Below are 22276 nucleotides of genomic sequence, written 5' to 3'. Positions count from 1 at the left end.
CAGAATTACCTTTTTTAAACCGATTAACTCATTAGCGTACAGCAAATTTTGACCAAATTTTCAATTATTTTTATCTCGAAAACGAAAAGACTTTTATTAGAAACTTTTTTTGTGTGTGAGTTCTACTCATCGTCACCTATTACTGGATTTCTTCTGGCAGGTTATATCGGGACCACCCTGTATATTTAGAGTAGCCGTAGGCGACATTCTAATTCTGTTAACAGTGTAAAGTAATTTTTGTAGGTAACCAATCATTCTCCGGAGTTACACAGGTTAGATAGTAAGCTTTTTCCTAATTTCATATTGTCATATTCCGTTGAGGGGGAATAGGGAGAATGCACTACAAAAATCAAAAATATTTTCTAACCTAATTTTATTTCGTTAAAATGTCAGACGTTTCTTGTGTCATTTTCTACGCTGGAAAAAGGTTGCAAACAATTGAATTTCCATAGGTTGCTCTAAATATAAATTTATTTGAAGGCCCGTTATATACCATTTATCAGCTACTAAAAACGTATTTGTCCCAAATCCTGGTGATTATGTCAGTTTTTTCGTTACAGTTCAAAGAAACTAGTAAGCAGATCCTTCTTATCTCAACAGTCACAACAATAATTAAAATTTTATTTATTAAGTTACATATCTGTATTAATTAATACTCTTAATTAGTAATCAGTTTCACTTGTTGACCGCCGATTTCATCAGCTGGTTTCAACTGCAAGATACCATAATTCCCGGTTCTTTATTTTTGGTAAAAATGTTAAAAGTGACTTGTGCGTGTTTATTTGTCATTTCACTTGTTTTTGTTGTTACCGCATCTTCCTTTTGTGTTCAATGGACACACGACTACACCATTTATCCATTCTCAAGACACACACGTTCTGAAGAAATTAGGCCGAAAACAAATTCGCTTTTCAAAGAAAGGAATGAAAGAAGTTTAGACCCATTTGCCAGTGGAAAAAGCCAAGACATTCGAATTACGTGTTCGAATGTATCTTCAGACACTCCACTCGACTACCACTATGAAGAGAGACCATACAAGCAAGATTTATTCATAGTCAACTCCACTATACAGAAGTTATCAGCACATTCGTTTTTATCAAATTTTACCCATCTCAGAACTCTGTATTTGGTTTCTTTGGGAATTGAAGAAGTGTCACCCGGTGCTTTTAACGGTTTGGTTGTTTTAGACGAATTAGATCTCGCTGCTAATAAATTAGTAAAAATATCAAACGGCGTCTTTAATAATTTAGAAACGCTATTATCTTTAGATGTTTCTCGTAATTTAATCAGCGAAATTGAAGAAAACAGCTTCTTGGGTCTTGTTAGTTTAACAGATTTATATTTGAACAACAATAATATAACCTTTTTGCACAAGAATTTATTTAAGGACTTTAGAAAACTAGAGAGTTTGTGGATATCCCATAATCCTCTAAAAGAATTTCCTTCGGATATTAACTTGCCTTCCCTGAAAACCTTTCTTGACATAGGTACTAATTTAAAAACTTTTGATCTTGATTTATCCGGTTCTTTTATGGACATGATTAAAATAACGCAAGGGCAATTTGAAACAGTAGATTTTGCTAAATTTCCCAACTTAACTCGGACTCTTTTGGACTGGAATAAAATCAGTTCGGTGAAAAATTGGAACAAGTTGAATTGCTATTTCGTTTTTATGCGTGGAAATAAAATCACTGAAGTTGAAATACCTGATAATGTTGTATATTTATACCTGATGGAGAATTCTATTAATTCCGTTAAAAGTACATTTTCTGGACAAGTTAAAAAGCTTCAGTTTTTAAATCTCTCTTTTAATAAAATCAATAATATCAGTTCTGAATCGTTTTGGGGGTTAACAGAGTTGCGAGTATTAGTTTTAGAACATAATAATATAACAGTCTTGCACGAAAATTCTTTTGTAAATTGTACAAATTTATCTCAATTAAATTTAGCTCACAACCAAATTGAAGTTATAGAACCAAATACTTTTAATGGTGCGGTTAGGTTAGGCCAAATTAATCTGTGGAACAATAAGTTGAAGGTTTTAAAACCTCCAAGCCTAATGGATTTGAAATCTGGTAACATTGTTATTGGTAATAATAAAATCAGCTGGGACGATCTGAAGAGTGTTTTAAACAGTAATGAAAAACTACAAATAGAAATAGACCCGTTAATTTGGAAATGCGAGAAATTAAATAGTAACGACAGTGTTCTAACAAATAACATAAGATACTTGAAAAAACATCTTGTTAATAAAATTCTTTGTACTCATGATGACAATTAATATTTGATAAAACTTTTATTGGTGTTAATTTACTTGTATCTTTTTGTAATGAATTAAAAATAAATAATTTTGAATAAAATATTTAGTTTATTGCAACACAAATGACATAATATTATACTATACAAAGTTATCAACAACAAAACAAATCAAGGGTGCTATGCAAGAATGTCTGCCTTAGCTTAATCGTACACATATTGGGTGATTCAAAATATTTGTGAATAAATATGGCAACTATGTACGAAAATTTATGTGGCACTGTGTGGGTAGGATAGAGTTGACAATGTGCAATGGTTTAAAAAAAAAACAAATGCACGCATATGAAATGTCATACAAATGTCAACTCTATTCCACCCACATAGTTGGCACATACATTTTCGTACATAAAATAAAAAAATGTGAAATTAAAAACATCAAAGGATATGGACAGACTAATAAAACATATTTTTAATTTTCATTTAAATATACGCCAAACATGCTGCAGCCCAACGCCATTCGTTTCCACTGTCATGACCCACTTGATAGAAAGACTTTTGGATCGCACGGTAGATATACGTATCTTGTAGTAATTCTGTAATTTTTACAAAAGCAAAGATTAATACAATAGAATGTGTAGTGGATATAAAACGAAAAACGAGTAAGAGTTTTATAAAATAGAAATGAAAAAAAAGTAAAACAGAGACATAACAAATAACAGAAAGTAATCGCTAAATAAAATATACGAACTTAGAGAGCTAACAGTAAAGCAATAAATAATTTTTATTTACATTGATTTCTTTTAGATAATTGACCGATATTCTTTGTTTTTTCACTTAAACTTTTTAAAAGCTTTGTGGAATTCTTTAAGAGAAAAGTCGCCGTATCTTCATATTTTTAAAGAGTCTTTTAATTTATCCTTTTGTTATGGGATTTTCCGTTGACATTTCCATTACCAACAAACTTTTTGGGTTTCTTTGTTTTGATGATAGATTTGCTGGAATGAGGTTCTCGTTGACCAGGGTTGTCCTACGAGAGTAAATAATTAAATTTAATGTGGAAAATGACGGAGCCAAACTTGAAATCATGTAAAATGTTTGTGCATGTTTAATAAAAAAGAAGATTACGTGCAAAGAAAAATATGAAATGTAAAAATTATAGGTGTGCCTAGATAACAAGAGTGGCCCCAAGTGAAAACTTTTCGTTACAGCAGGAAGTACAAATAAAAGTTACCCAGCTAGGCAATATGTATTTCTACCCAGTTCCAGTCCATGACATTATGCCCTTTACATCGTGCAACGCATTTATAAAGCAGATTGATGAAACAACCCAAGATTGAAAATATTACATAAGAGCACATTTTTCCTTCTGCACTGGAATATCTAAATTTTCATTTTTCTTTAGTGTAAGTTTTCCAAACTCCGATAATGTTGATCTGAAAAATTCAAACAGAATCATCAGTTTTTCACTTCAACCAAAACCTTACGAAAATTCTTCAAACAAGCCCCCTTAATCATACTCTCATTTTTCATAACTTAGTTGTTGGCTTACCTATTATGTGCCCGCCGTGACAACACATCTTCTTGCAGGTAGTTAATTTTTACAGCGGACTACAAAGGGTTTTTTCCATGATTTATTTTGATTTTTGCAAGATCACCATTTGTCTCTGCATCAACAGATGCTCCTCTCTCAATTAATAGTGTGGCTGTTTCCACGTTTCCATTGTCAATAGCGAAATGTAAGGGAGTTTTATTATCACTTGTAACGGCATTCACAGAAGCCCCTTTTTTGATTAATAATTCGGCTGTTTCTGTCTTTCCACTGTAAGCAGCCCAGTGCAACGGAGTTTTATGACTGTTTGTAACAGCATCAACAGATGCCCCTTTTTCGATTAATAACTTAGCCGTTTTCATATTTCCATTGTAAGCTGCGAAATGTAACGGAGTCTTTTTACTCTTTGTAATAGCATCAACCCATGCTCCATGCTCGATTAATAATTCTACCACATACAAATTTCCATTGCAAGCAGCGTAATGTAATGCAGTTTCACTCCTATGTGTAACGGCATTAACACAAGCTCCCTTTCCAATTAATAATTCTACTATTTCCGTATTTTCATTGTTAACAGCCAAATATAACGGTGTTTCATTGTCATTTGTAGCGACATTAACAAAAGCTCCTTTCTTGATTAATAATTTAACCATGTCTACATCCCCGTCCATGACAGCTAAATGTAACGGAGTTTCATTATCCTTTGTAGTAGCATTAACAGATGCCCCTTTTTTGATTAAAAATTCTGCCGCTTCCATTTTTTTATTGTAAGCAGCCCAATGCAATGGAGTTTTATTATTTCTTGTAACTGCATCAATTGAAGCCCCTTTATTGATCAATAATTTTGCTATTTCTACATTCCCATTTGCAACAACCAAGTGTAGCGGAGTTACATTACCACTTGTAACGGCATTAATAAATGCACCTCTATCGATTAATAATTTTGCTGTTATCACATCGCCATTCTCAATAGCCAAATATAATGGAGTTTGATTTAGACTTGTAGCAGCGTTAATAGATGCTCCATTCTGAATCAGCAATTTAGTTATTTCCGTGTCTCTATTGCTAACTGCTAAATGTAACGGAGTTTGATTACCGACTGTTACAAAATTAACAGAAGCGCCTTTCTCGATCAATAATTTCACGGCATACCTCTTTTTGTGTTTGACAGCCAAATGCAGAGCGGTCAGACCTTCTTTGTTTGTGTAATTCACGTCAATGCCTTTGTTAACTTTGATAAACCGGTGTGAAGCACCAAAAGTGTCGATTAAATAACATAAAGTTCCACTTTCTTCAAAATAACAGTTTAGTATGGTGTGTTCAATAAAGTTCCAAGAGTTTTCTTCAATCATATTTTTGGTGGCTATGCTATCGTTGACTATTGAAGACAATAAAATTGTACAGCCATGCGTCAAGCAGAAATGGATAAATTCCGAATTGTTCTGATAATTCTTAGTATATTTAAATAACTCCATCGAACATCCACATCTTTTTAAGATCACTTCTGCAGCAGCAAGATAATTATTTTCGAGAGCGTATTCTAGAGGGGTCCATTGGAATAATGTGTCAGATTTATTGTTGCTGGAATGGGCTAATTTTTCTAAAATACGGATATTTTTCAAATAATCTTCAATTTTTACTGAAAACTGAGAAGAAAATAGAGTTAAACTATTGAATCTTGGCTCACTACATGCCACAATATGTAGAGGATTCCGCCCTCCTTTGTCGTACATATTTTTGTTTTTAACATGTTTTGCAAATTGATCCATGTTTTGGTAGATCAGGGCCAAATGTATAGGACTTTCTTCAGCAAGAATAACATTAAAAATCATCATCAAATTTTTGTATCTATTAGAAAAGAGTTCCTTTTGAATAATTCGAGCCTTATCGAAGTTATTTGCGAAAAAGTAGGCAGCAAAGTACTCCCCGTATGTGTAGTGTTCAAACTCGGCTTTTCCTTCAGTGTTTACTTTCGTGACAATTCCCAAAATGTCCTTATTTGTTTTGAATTCGTGTAAAAAGCGACGAGTGCGTCTCATGTCAACATTCAGCTTTTGAAAGACGTTGTCGTCGAACATAGAATGGACAGCAAGGAGTTCATATTTTTCTAGACAGTCTTCCATGTCTGTTAAGTCTAAATGTGGATTGTTCGACTGTTCTTTATCACGATTGTGTTTGAATTTTCCCCGGAAAAATAAATTGTACATCTTTGTCAAAACGAAAATATTTTCTGTGATATTATCGTACAATTCTCTATCGTCAAGGAATGTTTGTGTTATAATGTAGAGCTAGCTGTAGAGGTATGCCCAAGACTTGACAATTGTTGATGATATCAGTGCTATTAAAAATTTTGTTGATCAAGTTTTTTATTTCTTCATATTCATATGTTGTCTCCAAACGATTCGTTATATAGGATTTTTGTTGTACTTCGTTAACTTCCTCCATGTCCATGATAAATTCACCGAAATGATCTTTTAGTTTGTCTTTTAAATTTTTTCTGGAAGAAAGCCAAATGTGATACCCTTTCGCGGATAATTCTTTAACGTAATTCAAAACATTGTCAGTATATTGGGTTTCAATTTCATCGAGGCCGTCAAAGAAGAAAACCACCTTTTTCTTGGACCGAAAAATATTTCTGATCTGATCCGAAAAGTTAACTTGGTTTCCTCCCAATAAATAGTTTAAAAGGTCATCGATGTCATGTTTTGTTTTCAAGAATTCATTATGTGTTTTGAGATCTATTGCGGTTATCCAAAACTTTGAATCACATTCCTTTCTTAATTTCTTCAACATTGTCGACTTGCCCATTCCAGGATCGGCGCATAAAATATTGATGGGTCTAGTTAAATGGTCGTAGATTTGGTTTTCTTTAATAGATATTCTTCTCCAAGAAAGATTTGTAGGTAGGCTATGTGTACTCATCACTACTGACAAACTATCCTCGTCCAACAATCTTAAACACACTATTGAACTCTTACGATTTTTCTTAGAAATGTCTCCAAGTAATTCAACAGAATATTGTTCATTTGTTGATATAATGACTGATTCCTTGCTGACTTTTGTCAATTTTAAATAGTGTTCAATACTCATGACGTTGATATTACATTTACGTAACTTATTTCGAACCAAATCTAATTTTCCGTCGAAATTAATAACAACTAGATTTTCCTTTAAAAATGTATGATCAAAAATTTGGTCTGCTTCTAAAACTTCAAATGAAACTTTTCTGTCTATGTAATATGATGGAAGAAATTCTGTTTCTTGCCCAACTAAAAAATTGCCCTTCAACATTTGAAGTAGTTCTTTTGCTCCAACATATTCACAAATATTTTCAATCGATTCGATCAATTTTTCTAGAGTCATTTCTTTCCTGCCCTGTAGAGATAAAAGACATTCTTGGATAACATTTCTGTACAATGTTTCATTAATTGATAAGTTGTTCAAATTTTCAAAAATTTTAAATCTTGACAATTTTTCACACTGAATTCCGTGACCGATCAAAATAAATTTTATCTTCCCTCTTAGTTGATGGAGTTCCATTATTTTATAAATACATTTTTCTGAAATGATGTTGAAATCGATAACGAGTTGTTTTTCGAAAAAATACTGCAATACTTTTAATTTCACGTCTGGTTCCAAGCTTGTAACGCTTTTTTTAATTATTTTATTTTCTTTAGCTACACGCAGGATGCATTCGTCGGTTGAAACGTTGGCATCTTTTCCGAAAGTTTTATACTTTTTCATAACTTCTTCAGAAATTTCTGTCATACTGTCAGCATAATTTTTTAATGAATCATTTATTAGAACTATATCAAAATCTTGAACAACTCTTTGAAATAAGTTCCCCTCTTCATATTCATCAGTGAGAAGATAACTATTAGAACTAACGAATGGAGACAGAAAAATATCAATAAGATGAAGATTTACAGTCGCTTTATTTATAGTTTTATTTGTGAATCTGCCCTGATGCCATTTTCTGAAAAGGTTCGTGTAATTCATGGCTGCGGTTTCGTTTCCCAAAATCTTAATTACTGCTCGTTCGAGATCTTCAAAATTCTTTTGACAAACGAAAATCGTAAATCGTGAGAATAGCTATTTGTGCAATAAGTTAGGAAAAGTGATTTTTTTCCTTACGAGATGCGGGATTTTTAATCGAGACGAAGTCGAGATTAAAAACGCGTCGAGTACGGAAAAAACACTTTTCCTACGAATTGCACACATGATTTTTTCTACTGGAGTTTGGAAAATACATAAAATTTGGATATTTTTAATATACTATTAATTATTTCTAAATTAAAAAGCGAAATCAAAATTGTTCTGCTTTCGTTACCATAGAGAAACAATTTATTAATGAAAAATTGTGAAGGCGTTTAAGCTTTTGTCTCAATTAAATACTAGTTTTTACGTTACGTATCCCAGGAGACGACCAAAATTGAACTTTTAGTGTTGAAATATTATTTCCGCCCATAGTAGGAAATTTTTCACTTTTCCTAACTCAAATTAGTATTACAATGTTGAAGTTTTCCAAACTCTAGTAGAAAAAAACTTTTTGTAGTCCGATTTCGTTATTTCTTTATCACTTGGCGTTTTATCGTTGACCTCAAATCTGTATACATTTTCTTTTTCAGAACTGGTATTAAAAAACATATCTTCATTGCAACGGTCGTCTTTGATCATGTTAAAATTGGTTACTTTTGTTGCTTTTTGTGGATCGAATTCAGCATTTGTATAGAGAATAAATTGATACTGTCTGTTTCGTTGATTTAGATTTTTAAAAGCTTGACAATATCTCTTCAGACTGAAAGGGCCATTTGCGGTCTCGAAACTTTCAGGTGATAATTTTTTGCTGTCATTGTCTTTATGTTTCAACTGCATGGCAAAGCCAAATTGTTTCTCGTCTTTCATCGATATGTCTATTACAACGTCATCCATATTCCCAAAATTCTTTACGTTGCTTTGAATTGTATAGTCTTGAATATCTTCATTGTTGAGCTTTAATGCGAGATATGCAGGAACGAGAATTTCGTATTCAACCCCAAGACCAGGTGTGTTCTACAAGAAGCAACATTTTCTTTTAATTAAAATACTAAATATTCCTTAAATTTAGGAGGACCAACATTTAATAATTTAATTGCAAATTTAAAAACGTTCTTTATTGAATTTGTAAAAATAAACACATAAATAGATACAAAAATGCAAGTGGGAACGTTGTGATACTAAATATCCATCAAATAAATTCATTGGTTGTGAATAGAGATTCCCTACGTTTGCAAAAATATAATACTATTCAATAATTTAGATATGCGGTATCATCATATAAAATTTGACTTATCATTAAAAACAAATGGTATCTACTATGAAATGTTCTGATGGTACAGTTTAATAATAAAAACAATACCTTTTAAATGGTGATACAACAGATATAATATAAACTGGTTTCTTCTTTTATTAGATTTATATCCTTACCAAATTAAGATTCAGAATTTAAATTACTTCAAAAATATAGATATCACAAATTTGTTAAGTTAGTTTTCAAAAAAAAAAGTGAGGACTTTGATAGAAACGACAATATTACACTGGCAATGTTATTCAGTGACTCAATAAAAATCCTACCATTGTAAAACATTTGTTTAAGTATTTAATTATTATTTGAAAAAAATCCTAAGATCCCAAAATAGTGGAAATCATAAACAGAATCAAGCAGCAATATACACTAGATATCTAAATATCTAAATTAAGGTGATAGTTTCTTACCTTACTAGCCATGATTGAAAAATTAATAAAAAAATGATGAGCAGCAATCTAATATACAGTGAGAAGAGCCATTACTGAAACAATAAATATTAATTAATATAAAATATTTTTCATACTTAAGACAAACAAACAAGATCATAATAAGACTATTCAACGAGAAATAATTATCTTTATCTACTCGTACGACCATTAAATAACTATAACTATAGACTATAACTATAGATACATTATGCTAGTCATAAATTACACCCGTGACTTATTATACTCGTAAGTCACTTGTGATTTATGATAAGTCACAGATCTTAAAAATTTTGTAAGCCAAGTGTTTTATGAAAAAAAGTCGTAGGTCGTAGATATAACGTCATATGTATTTAACTCGAGAATAATGCCTATAATCCACTCTGGTGATTAAAAAACTTATGATAGCCATTATTAGCTCGTCAAATAATATACTATAGGTAATCTTAACGATTGAACCAAATCCAATAAAATTAACCAAAGCATTGGATCCACCTTGTCTTTGGTTTATCACTGAAAAAATTTATGTCAAAATGAAACGTCAAATTTATTAGGTCAAAATTAAATGTCAAATTTATATTAAATTAATATTAAATCGATAGACATGTGTAACAAACAAGGCCCTAAATATATGATTAGTATTACATTTAACATTATTCTTTACTATAATAATTGCTGGTACAAATGGTTTTCTCGGTGGATTGTCAAGTCGAATACAATTCGTGGTCTAATATTTTCTGCAAAATTTGTCATTTAAGACATGAGTAGCTTTTGTTTTTGGAAAACTACACTCGTCTCCTTCGTCGCCTCGTGTAATTTTCGTTACAAAAGCTACTCATGTCTTAAATGACAAATTTTGTTGGAAAAAATTAGAAATAGATTATTTCTATTTCTAATTTTTTCCAACAATAATTATTTATTGTTGAAAAAATAAATTTTGGTTAGTACAAAATCTTATTAGAATTGAGGTTATCAAGACACAGGTGCTCGTAACTGGCGCCTAAAATGTTTACGACAGAGTAGAGAAGGGTTAGGGATGTTAATTTCATATCAAGTAATTTCCAGCCAAGTTATTTGTATCACTGTTTGCGGGTGCGAGTAAGACTTGCGGGCCGAGGCTTGCAGGTGCGAAAGATGATTGTTTTGTTGGCGCATTCGAATGAGTTTGATGTCGCGACCTGACGGTCTCGACCAAAAACTCATTCTCATGCCACAACAAAAAACAATCATTTTGCGCACTTAATACAAAAATAACTATTTTTGCATCTCTCAAAATTTCTGTTCACTGGCTTGTACGCTTTCTGCAATCAGCGATTCAATTAGAATCGTTTGCACTTGTATTTAAAAAAGTAACAAAGCAAAGTAGAAAAGGGGTCGGTAGAAAACACAGACAACAGGGTAACGGTAAAGCCAGGTAGTCGTAGAAATCAGAGGTGTGAGTGAGAGAGAGAGAATGAAACAGTTTTGGGGAATCAAACCAATGTAGAAGAATTTTTACAAGTAGGAGATCAACGGAATTTAGTTGCATGACATGATCCTTGCGTAACAGCATTTCAAGCCCAATCTGGGTTTCAAAATAATGTTAATTTGTTTCATTTTTAATTCTGCTTGTTTCTTGATGCTGATGTTTATTATTGTATAGAGTCAGTAATTTAGTGTTTTTTTTCAGAGTTATAATTCAACAACAAATTATGTACATTCGGTCTGGTCCTAACAAAAGTCTAAATTTAAACATTTAAAATAATGGTGGAAAAACGGAAACTGTAATTTTAAAAGTTCTAGAGCTATCGAAAAGGTGTCGCGATCGGCGTAAGTAACAAGTAAAGTAGAACCGAGCTGATTGGTCACTTTGGTGAAGTAGGGGTTGCGAAAGTGGGGTGGGCTAAAAATGATAAAACCGAATGCGGGGCGGGAACCAGGCTTTTTTGATTCACTCGGGGTTTGATCTCCAAAGCAGCAGCCATTTTGGGACCACGTTGACAATAAAGTTGTGACAATAAAGACTAGCACTAATGTCAAAGCACTGTCAGAGCAACATAAAATTACTTGGATTGCAAATGCAAATCGTAATTAAAATTAGTTTTTTGGGTTGCATCCCCGGAACGTCGGGCTCATTATCTTATCTGAATCACCTTGTATACAAAGTGATCACAAAAAAACTTATATCTTTCTTATTTGAAAAAAACGTTTTATGTACTCGTAGTAATATAAAATGACAAAATTATTTCGAGTTTTGAAATTTACCACCCAAAAAATATCAATCATAATCAAGACCGTAATCCAAAATGACAATAAAGTATGGATTACAAGTTGTTTTTTTTTTTAAATGACAGAAAATGGCATGGTATTTACAAGTAAAAACGTGCAACCATATCGAAAAACGTAAATGGCATAATTTCCTACTAAAGAGTTTTAGCCAAAATCACCTTAGTAAAATGTGTACTTACAGCAGTGAAGATTCAATAAGTTAAATTTTTGAAACCGGTCCTGCTCTAATTTGCACTGATTTGCTAGAAATTGGAATTGACAAAAAAATCAAATAAGCGTGGACATTAATCAAAAATACTGTCAGAGTTGTCATCTAATTAGTCGGAATGGCGTATCATTACGAAAGTAACGAGTTCACAGATATGTTGCTAATGTATGTAGTCGAGTCAATAAAGCCGAAAAATCGCCGAAACTACTTAATCCTCAAAAACAGCTCCGATTTTGATGATTTTTTTTTTAAATGTGTGTATTTATACAGAGTGTCTATAAAAGAACATATATCAAGAGTCCTGTGGAACTCGAATATATTTGATTTTTGCCGCTTTGTAGCATATTGTGGCACCAAATAGAAAAACAGAGGTTATGTAACTTCATTAATGACAGGTTCTTTGATTTTTACAATAAAAGCAATTAAACGCCTTCGTGAGGCAGCAATCCGTACTTCAACCTTTATAGGTTGCAATCGGGTTTCTACAAATGCATGTGGATTTTCTGACCTCCATATTCTATAGTTCAGTGCTTCGTCAAAAAAAAATGTCTAATAATAATCTGCAAGCAAAGTTAAAAAATTAAATTGTTTAATTCAAATTCATTATTAGGAACCGGCCATCATTCAAATTGTTCAAAAACCAATTGCAGTAGTCTAAGCGCCTCTCAGATTCACCTGGTCGAAGTTCTTGAAGTGTTGTGATTTTGTGCGAATAGAAGTTCAGGTTTTTTCTAACGGTACATCAGCCTGAAGTGATAACTTCCTGAGAAATTTTTTTGAGCTTTGTTTCATTCGTTGGAGTAAACTTCAACAATTTCTTCATTCACTGGCGCTCTTCCTACACTTTTACCTTTTTCAACAGTGGCCACAAATCTATCCACATTCCTTCTAATGTGTGGAATTAATTTACTTTCACGATGTTGTCATTTGGAAATTTTGCGAAAAATTCTTCCTTGCAACGTCTATAGAATAAACCCACTCTCCATTCTGCAGGGTACCATTTCGGTAATACGACATCACAATGAAGGTGTTTTGCTCTAGCGATAAAACCATTGCGGTTTACTAAAAAGATTGCTTATTAGTTATTACTTACTGTAAACATACGAAAATAAATGTCTTACCTTCGCTACTTCGTAACTTGTTTTTGGTATTCACAGTTCACACTTATGCAGAAAAACGTTTTACTCTTGATAAAGACTGTTGAAGAAAATCACAAGCAAAACAACTAAGACGCCGAACTCACAAACTGACGCTAAGATTTAATTATTAAATTTGACATTTGTCTCTTGACATCTAATTTGCCAGCTTCAACGACTCGACATAGTTCGGCCAAAAAAAATATAGAGCCGCACAATTCCACAGGACTCTTGATATATGTTCTTTTATAGACACTTTGTATATTATTTGAAATCAGAAACATTTTGGTTGGGGCACGTAAATATTTATATTGTTTAAACAATAATTTGCTATTTATGTAAAAAAAATCCGTTTTCCACGATATTTATTTCAAAGATTTTTTTTATATGGAAACTGAAGTATAAAGAGTAGTTGTTAAGTTAAAATTTCAAGTAAAAAAAAACAATTTTTACAACGAAAAACATAATAAAAATGCAACATAAAACCAAATGCAGAGAACATTTTTTACCCATTCGTGTCTTTCTGAACAGCTTAAACAATGACATAGTTGAATCAAACAGTGTAGTTGTTTTTAAAAATAAATTACAAAAATATCCTCTGGAAATTGATAGCCATAATTACAATTAAGTAGTGCTTATAGGCGGCCCGGCCGGAGCAAACAGTGAAATACATCTGTTGGAAATCCTACACTAAAGCTTGCTAAGTTAATTTCTGGGAATAAAACAGGCTAATGCCTCTATTCTACAACTCGCGATAAGATTATCGAATGTCCTTTACACAATTAATTCGAAACTTTCATCGCTTATCATTATTGACAAAACCACAAACGTAACTCGTGACGTACGAGGGTAGCGCCAGAATTACCCGGCCTGGCTATGAAGGAGGCAAAATAAAGTAAAATTTTTCAAAAATCAACCCAGAAATTTTGAGTGTTTGAATCATGGAGGTACTATTTGGAATCATGGAGGGAGCACTATTTGAAAAAAGCGTAAATGCGCACTGCTATAAAGTGTCCCAGAACTGGCTCCCCAGAGAAAACAGGCATGTGCCGACAACAAAAGAGACTCCAAATTGACTAAAATAAATTTTCTGCTAGCTCAAATTACCGAGTTATAAAGTTTTTAATTTCACCAATCCCGGAAGCTCGTCCTTAGGTGTTACTAAAAAATCCGATCGGTTGCTAAACAACAACAAAAAATCTCTGATATCGCACAAATCAATAAAATGTTTGGGCAACTGGAATTTTGACGTTTTCCGATATAAAAATTCGTTGACGTTTATCTGTCATCAACATCAAGACTTGACAATAATTGCAAAATTCGAAATAAAACAATAAAAATGGCGATTCTAAAAAGAACCATTTATTTAAATAGGTAACAATGTTAAAGCAGATGTTCGAAATGACCACCATTCATTTGTATGCACAATTGTGCTCTACGTAACAAACTTCTTGTAGTAGCGTAAGTTATCATTTCTTCAGTAACTGAAACAAAGCCTCCTGAATTCGAACTCTCAGATCAGCCTCTGAATTTATGGGCCGCCGATAAATGATTCAGATCTGGAGACCTGGCAGGCCAATGATGCGGTCCTCCTCGACCGACCCAGCGCTGTGGATATTGGTTATCCAAAATTTTCCGAACGTTTCTGCTAAAATGTTGGAACCAGTCATTTATGCGATAAGCAAGAAGTACAATTTCAAGTAAATCAGGTCCGTGCCAATGAACTGAGCATATCTTGCCCCCGTTAATCTTGCGCGGAATTCAAACGGTCCAATCTAGAGCCGGGGATTCGGAATTTTAACAAATGGAAGGATCCACCACGCTTATACTTGCCAAACGATCGCCCAATAGCCCAGTCCACAAATGAACAGAAAACCTATGTTGAAAACCTCTAGGAAATAATTCTCTTGGATTTTCCTCTGTCCAGATATAAAGGTTGTGATAATTGGAACAACCTTCCCGGCAAAATAGCGACTCATCAGAAAACAGTATCCGTGACAAGAAGTGTGGATCAGCATCGTTTTGGTTTATTAACCATAGACAAAATTCTCGCCTAATTGGATAATCCTCTGGCAGAAGATGTTGTACACGTGTATAGTGGTACGGATGCCTCCTATTATCAGCTAGAACTCTCTGCACCGAACTCTTGGATAAACCCATTTCACGAGAAACTGTTCGAATACTCCGGGTGCCGTCCTCCTCAAAGACATTCAATACGGATTCCTAGTGTTCGACAGTCCTTACATTTCTTGGAGCACCCCCAACTTCTTCTTCGAACTGACCCGTTTCTCGACCCCGAGCGATTAATTTCAGGATTGTTTTATGATCCGGATGACTTTGTCTTTGTGGAAATTGTTCACGGTACAACCTTACTGCTTCACGTGCATTGTTCCCACATCGCGCAAAAGTAAGAATCATATCTACGTACTCAGAGGAAGAATACATGTTAAATGATACACTTGAATTAAATATCGCAGCGAAATTCTATAACAAATGTCAAACTGACGTAAACAATCATTCTAATAAATGTAGTGGACCAAATCTAATGGACAGAATTATAGAGGTTTACGGATAAAAAGGAAACCTAGGCAACGCAAAATTGCGATTATTCCACCTTAATAATGCTCAACTCTAATTGGTCAACTTCAGAATGTCTTTTCTCGGTTATCATTTGAGATAGGACTTTTTTTCTTCAAAATACACGTTAATATATTCGCCCTAAGGCTCCCTTTTTTCTCTGGGGAGCCAGTTCTGGGACACCCTGTATAGTATAATTCAGAATAAGTGGCATCGCGGTAGGCGTTGATTCTCTAAAGTGAGCTTTATGTTATGTCAAAAAATTTAGTAAACATGTGAAACCGTCATTACTTTATTCTGAGGTTATGCATTACATAATTTTGACATGGTTTTCACCCACAGCCCACAGCAGAGATAACCCCCAGACAAATAATACACGTTTCATAAATGAAACAAGGAAATTCCAAATACTTATAACAAGAAAATAAACACAAAACTATTCCAATGATAATATCAAGGCCAAATTAAAAGGGAAGGTTACCAACAGCATCGAAACTAGGGTATTATTAGCAAGGGTCTTGCTGCCAACGTAAATTTGAATTTCCAACACCTACCGCGATGCCACTTATTCTGAATTATAATATACATACTCCGTACTCTGGTAGATTGTACGTTTTTTGACAGAAGACAGATCCAGAGAGTAGTGTGGCGGGAATTAATCTGTAGGGATACAACGGTTTTCTACATAACGTGAAACAATTGAGATGGAGAGTTTAGTATTTTTCACTGCTTTATGTTTTGGAACTAGAATTTAAAAACGTACAATCTCTCACCGTACGGAGTTTACTAAATGCAGAGCTCAACATGTCCCTTTCCAGTGGCGTTTTTCACTCACTTTTAATCCTGCCGAATTACAAAAAGTTCAACAATAACAAATAAATAATAACAACAAAGACAATAAAAAAACACCCAAAGACGGAGAAAATTCACGCCGGAACCACTCACACGTAAAGCCGAAACTAAAATGGCTGAAATGCGTAAACTCTCCAATTAGCCCCTGTTGACACGCCACTGGAAAGGTCCCAACAGAGGGCCACAGTGTCACTAACGCTGGCGCATAGTTTGAAAAGAGTCATAAAGAGGTACTAGAGAGTGGCCGACTGATACCGCATCTAAAGCATTGACGGTATAGGCTATAGGGAATGCTCCATCTTGACAATACTAGGTCCATGGTTTGAATAGAACCCAAGATTTATAAACTCCGTGGGGTTTATTGGGTGTTTTTTTGGGTTTTATTCTAGTAAGGGAACACCTAATGCGTGATCGACAGACTCTGTCGTAAAAGTTTAGTGCATTATGACGTCACGAGTAACTTTTGCGGGGGAAAAAAATCAAACTATTGTTTTAAATGGGAATGAGGCAACCTACTATACGCATCTCAGTTCTACCAACCTTGAACACCCATCAAAATTATTTTATCATTCCCCGTAATTATTATCAATGAGTCACACATTCTACATGTGTAGAAATGACACGAATACATACGAGTACCTATATTAAAGATATTTTCCGGCGAGTTATGTGCACTACTTTTCGTAAGACCACAAATCGGTAGCGCTGTAATTAATGATAAGTGACTTTCAAAAGCCAAGTAATTATTAAATCGTAGTAAGTGATAAAGTTGAGAAGCAACTTACCATATTCGAATAATCCCGACCGCCCATGCTACACTGTGCACTTCTTGTGGGAATCCGAGTGAACTGCGAGTTATTATCTTTTTAATTTCGTAAATATGCAACACATAACACGATGAAATTACAGCTGTGGGTAAATCCGTGATGATCTAATCGTCAGAACATGTGGTTGATTTTACCATCCTAGTTTCCGGGTAATGACTATGTACAGTGTCGGCTCGTGAGGGAGGACTCTGGGGCGGCGCCCCCCAGAAATTTATAAAAAAATAAGGAAACTATATTTTTTTAAATGTATTCAATTTCTTATTAAATATATATACAGGGTGACTGACGAAAAACCTTTGATGCTGTATCTCGCTATTTGGTTGTTTACCACGTCTGTTTCCAAGACGGTAAGCTCTGTTTACTCGTTGCTAACGATAAACTGGGCGGTAAGTAATTTTTGATGTTCTAGAACGGTAAGTAAAGTTTATTCATATTAATCGATTACCTATTATAATAATTTTTATGTAGACAGAAGTTGAAGACAAGTTGTGGGGGCACTTTCTGGAAACTCATAAATCTCTTGTAGCCGGCTTTCCTTGCCGCTGGAATGAAACTTGCCGCGACATTGGCATTGTCAACATTTTGATACCCCGCAGTTTCCTTGTCTTCTTGATTACACATTGAGGTCGTTGGTTTCGAAAATTCTTTATTTATGTAAACAGAAGTTGAAGACAAGATGTTAGCACTTTCTGGAAACTCACACGGCTCTTGTAATCGGCTTTCCTTCCCGCTGCAATGAAACAATATTAGCGACTTGCCGCGACAATAGAATTATAAAAATTTTCATACCCCGGATTTTCTTTGTCTTCTTGATTATACAGTGTGGAAATTACTTATGGAATAAATTCAGTAATTTCAAAACTAATGACATTTGTCGAAAACGCTGAAACAGGTCAATTTTTATTTCTTATAATGCTTATTTTAAGTTGCTTCATTTGTTCATGACGTCATTCATTTTTGAGCTATGACGTCATCACCAATTTTTTTAAATGACAACCCCCATTTTTTCTTCTCTTTCTGATAGACCTTCCTACTACCTAAAAATTGAATTAAAAAATCTCGTACCTTCCATAACAATTTTTTTGGGAAAATGACATCTTTTACTTCAAAAATGTAATTTAAATTTTTATGTAAAAATTTTAATTGACCTAACAAAAACAAACAAACAGCTAAGGTTAACAATAAAATCTAATGCAAATGTTGAAATTGCCCCCCGCCAACTATTTGACACTCACATAGGATTGTAAACAGTGTACACCGCGCTCAATAATGTCAGGGCTGATTTGTTCCATTTTAGCGCGAATTCTCTGTCGTAAATCTTCCAGATTGTTTGGTATATTGAAGTAAACCCTCGATTCTAAATAACCACATAGAAAAAAAATAAGTACCTACATACGTTAAAAATGAAATTAAATTTTTGAAGTAAAATTTGTCATTTTCTCGAAAAAATTGTTATGTAAGGTACCAAATTTTTTAATTCATGGTTTAGGTAGTAGGAAGGTCTATCAGAAAGAGAAGGAAAATGTGGGGGTTGTCATTTAAAAAAAATGAATGTGACGTCATAGCTCAAAAATGGATGACGTCATGAACAAATCAAGCAGCTTAAAATAAGCATTATGAGAAATTAAAATTGACCTGTTTCAGCGTTTCCGACAAATGTAGTTAATTTTGAAATTACTGAATTTATTCCATAAGTAGTTTCCACACTGTATATTGAGGTCGCTGGTTTCGAAAATTCTTTATTTATGTAGACAGAAGTTGAAGACCAGATGTTTCTGGACCAGCACTTTCTGGAAACTCAGACGGCTCTTGTAGTCGGCATTCCTTGCCGCTGCAATGAAATAATATTAGCGGATTTACCGCGACATTTGTATTGTCAATTTCATACCCCGTGTTTTCCTTGTCTTCTTGATTACACATTGACGTGAACGTTAATGACAATGTACCGATCTCAGACAATATTTGGAGTCGTCGCTGCGCTCGTCCTCCCAACAATTATCTTCGATTGGTACATTGTCATTACCGTTCTTTATACTTAATACAGTATGTCCCAGAACTGGCTCCCTATAGAAAACAGGCATGTGCCGACAACAAAAGAGACTATAAATTGACTAAAATACATTTTCTGCTAGCTCAAATTACCGAGTTATAAAGTTTTTAATTTCACCAATCCCGGAAGCTCGTCCTCAGGTATTACTAAAAAATCCGATCGGTTACTAAACACCAACAAAAAATCTCTGATATCGCAAAAATCAATAAAATGTTTGGGCAACTTGAATTTTGACGTTTTCCCATGTAAAAATTCGTTGACGTTTATCTGTCATCAACATCAAGACTTGACAATCGTAAAAGATAATAACTTCGACATAAAACAATAAAAATGGCGATTCTAAAAAGAACCATTTATTTAAATAGGTAATAATGTTAAAGCAGATGTTCGAAATGACCACCATCTAACAAACATCTTGTAGTAGCGTTAGTTATCATTTCTTCAGTAACTGAAACAAAAGCCTCCTGAATTCGAATTCGCAGATCAGCCTGTGAATTTATGGGCCGCCGATAAATGAGAGATTTCAAATGACCCCAGAGAAAAAAATCTAATGGATTCAGATCTGGAGACCTGGCAGGCCAATGATGCGGTCCCCCTCGACCGATCCAGCCCTGTGGATATTGGTTATCCAAAATTTCCCGAACGTTTCTGCTAAAACGTGGTGGAGCACCGTCATGTTGGAACCAGTCATTTATGTGTCATATATTAGGTTAGTTTATTTACTTTAGTGTTATAAGGTTGTCACCAGGAGATGGGAGATGGCGTCAGCGCTCTCATGAGTTTTGAGGTACACGAGACCTGCATTTGTCAATCTGTTATGTTTAGTTAATTAAATACTTAAAATACAAAACCCATCATTCTAAATGAGTATATAACATGGTGTCAGAAGTAAACAACACAGAAAAGTGAGCCAAGAAAGCCGATGAGCGAGGATACATTTGTTCGCCAACAAAAGACCACGAGGCAATCGTAAGGAAGAATCGGAATCCGAGGTTGTATCGAAGGTGTTACACTGTCCAAAATAGTGATTCGCGAATAACACAAGAAAATGGAAGGAGTAAACAAACCGACAACGCTCAAAATAAAAGGAAACATAAATGTGAGTTGGACCAAATGGTATCAAAGTTTTGAGACATATCTAAGTGCAGCTGATTTGGACGAAGCGCCAGACAAAAGGAAAATAGCTCTATTGATAAATCTAATTGGTGAAGACGGCCTGGAAATATTCAACAACTTTACGTGGGCAGATGCAGATGACAAGAAAAAGTTCAACTTGGTTGTGAAGAAGTTTGAAGAATACTGTAGTCCAATCAAGAATGTGATCATAGAAAGGTTCAATTTCAACAGCGTAGTACAACGTGATGGTGAGACATTCGAATCATTTCTCACAGAGCTAAGAAACAAAGCGTCAACGTGTGAATTTGGAATCTTAAATGAGGGGCTCATAAGAGACAGAATCGTATTTGGCATTCAAGACAAGAATCTGCAGAAACGTTTGCTAAGAGAACCAAACTTATCGCTGAAGGATTGCATTGAATATTGCCTGACTGCAGAACACAGTGAGCGACAAGTGAAGAGACTTCAAAATACGTCGTCCCAAGTTGAAACAATCAAGAAGGTACTTACCAGAAAAAAGAGAACAACATCTGATCATGTGTACAAGATGCAACAGGAAACATGAAGCAAAGAAGTGTCCAGCGTTTGGGAAAAATTGTTTATCAGGCGGGGGTATGAACCATTTCTCAGTGGCATGCAGGAAGAAAAACACCAGAAAAGGAGAAAATGCAAGTAACGAAAACAAGAAGAACACAAAAAGAGTTCAAGAAGTCGACACAGAAGATACTGAAGAGGAAGTTAAGTATGTTATCTTCGAGGTACTGTCAAATAAGAGCAAATGTTGGATTTCTAAGGTTATAATTAATAATGTTGATATTAATTTTAAATTAGATACAGGAGCTGAAGTTAACATAATTCCAATTAACTATCTAAACAAAGTAGGGATGGTTAGACATGAGATAGTGAAAACAAAAACGACACTGCTGTCATTCGGTAATTTCAAAACAAAACCGATAGGAAAAGTTAACCTCAATTGTAAGTTATTGTTGTAGACTTTAAATCGCCTCCAATATTAGGTTTGACAGCTTGTACAGAGTTAAATTTAGTACATAAGATAGATAGTTGTGAGCAAGTATTCATTGACTTATCTGAAGTGTTTGGAAAATATAAAAATGTTTTCATAGGTACAGGTAAAGTTCAGTATGAACATCACATTGAGTTGGATGAGACAGTCGCACCTGTTGTCCATCCTCCCAGACGAGTTCCCCATTCGCTCCATCCTAGGTTGAAGAAAACTCTAGATGCATTGGAAAAACAGAACATAATTGCAAAAGTGGACCATCCGACAGATTGGGTGAATAGTCTTGTGATAGTGGAGAAGAAGAATGGAGATTTAAGACTTTGCCTAGACCCGAAGCACTTGAACAAAGCCGTTAAGCGAGAACATTTCATGATACCGACAGCTCAGGATATTGTGTCAAGATTGTCAGGTAAAAGAATTTTTTCTGTTATTGACATGAGTAACGGTTTTTGGCAAGTACCATTAGACAAAGAAAGTGCAGACTTATGTACATTTAACACTTGTTTTGGACGATATCAGTTTACGAGGTTACCATTTGGAATAAAATCGGCACTAGAAATATTTCAAAAATGTGTGGTGAAAATTTTTGGACACATAAAGGGAGTCTATTGTATTTTTGATGACTTAATAATAGCAGCTGAAAA

At 34.2% G+C, this 22276-nt stretch overlaps 2 protein-coding genes and 1 long non-coding RNA gene across 7 annotated transcripts; 1 reads left to right on the top strand and 2 right to left on the bottom strand.

The window, feature by feature from the left end:
• The first annotated feature begins 642 nt into the window (after window positions 1–642).
• On the top strand, window positions 643–2360 carry LOC138129129 (carboxypeptidase N subunit 2-like). Its single transcript, XM_069045399.1, has one exon. The coding sequence runs from the start codon at window positions 755–757 to the stop codon at window positions 2279–2281; it is 1527 nt and encodes a 508-aa protein (XP_068901500.1). The 5' UTR covers window positions 643–754; the 3' UTR covers window positions 2282–2360.
• On the bottom strand, window positions 2349–17546 carry LOC138129127 (putative ankyrin repeat protein RF_0381). 5 transcript variants are annotated; one of them, XM_069045395.1, is made up of 6 exons: window positions 17404–17546; window positions 9560–9633; window positions 3806–8857; window positions 3488–3689; window positions 3046–3283; window positions 2349–2849 (listed from the first exon to the last, which is right to left on the bottom strand). In XM_069045395.1, the coding sequence occupies exon 3, from the start codon at window positions 6010–6012 to the stop codon at window positions 3865–3867; it is 2148 nt and encodes a 715-aa protein (XP_068901496.1). In that variant the 5' UTR covers window positions 6013–8857; window positions 9560–9633; window positions 17404–17546; the 3' UTR covers window positions 2349–2849; window positions 3046–3283; window positions 3488–3689; window positions 3806–3864. The 5 variants fall into 5 exon arrangements, with proteins under 5 accessions (XP_068901496.1, XP_068901497.1, XP_068901498.1 ...); XM_069045396.1 differs by having other exon boundaries at window positions 2349–3283; window positions 3463–3689; XM_069045397.1 differs by having other exon boundaries at window positions 2349–3283; window positions 3475–3689.
• A 130-nt stretch (window positions 17547–17676) lies between these two features.
• LOC138129132 (uncharacterized) lies at window positions 17677–18371 on the bottom strand. Its single transcript, XR_011159105.1, has 2 exons — window positions 18235–18371; window positions 17677–18175 (listed from the first exon to the last, which is right to left on the bottom strand). It is a non-coding gene; the product is annotated as an uncharacterized lncRNA (long non-coding RNA).
• Between the last annotated feature and the right edge of the window lie 3905 nt (window positions 18372–22276).

The sequence above is a fragment of the Tenebrio molitor genome, chromosome 4, assembly GCF_963966145.1.
Source record: "Tenebrio molitor chromosome 4, icTenMoli1.1, whole genome shotgun sequence".
Taxonomy (NCBI): domain Eukaryota; kingdom Metazoa; phylum Arthropoda; class Insecta; order Coleoptera; family Tenebrionidae; genus Tenebrio; species Tenebrio molitor.
This window is presented reverse-complemented; position numbering and strand designations above follow the sequence as displayed.

Bases quoted from the DNA above. Each gene is read 5' to 3' on its own strand.
- LOC138129129 (XM_069045399.1), top strand. From the start codon at position 755: ATGTTAAAAGTGACTTGTGCGTGTTTATTTGTCATTTCACTTGTTTTT.
- LOC138129127 (XM_069045396.1), bottom strand. From the start codon at position 6,012: ATGTACAATTTATTTTTCCGGGGAAAATTCAAACACAATCGTGATAAA.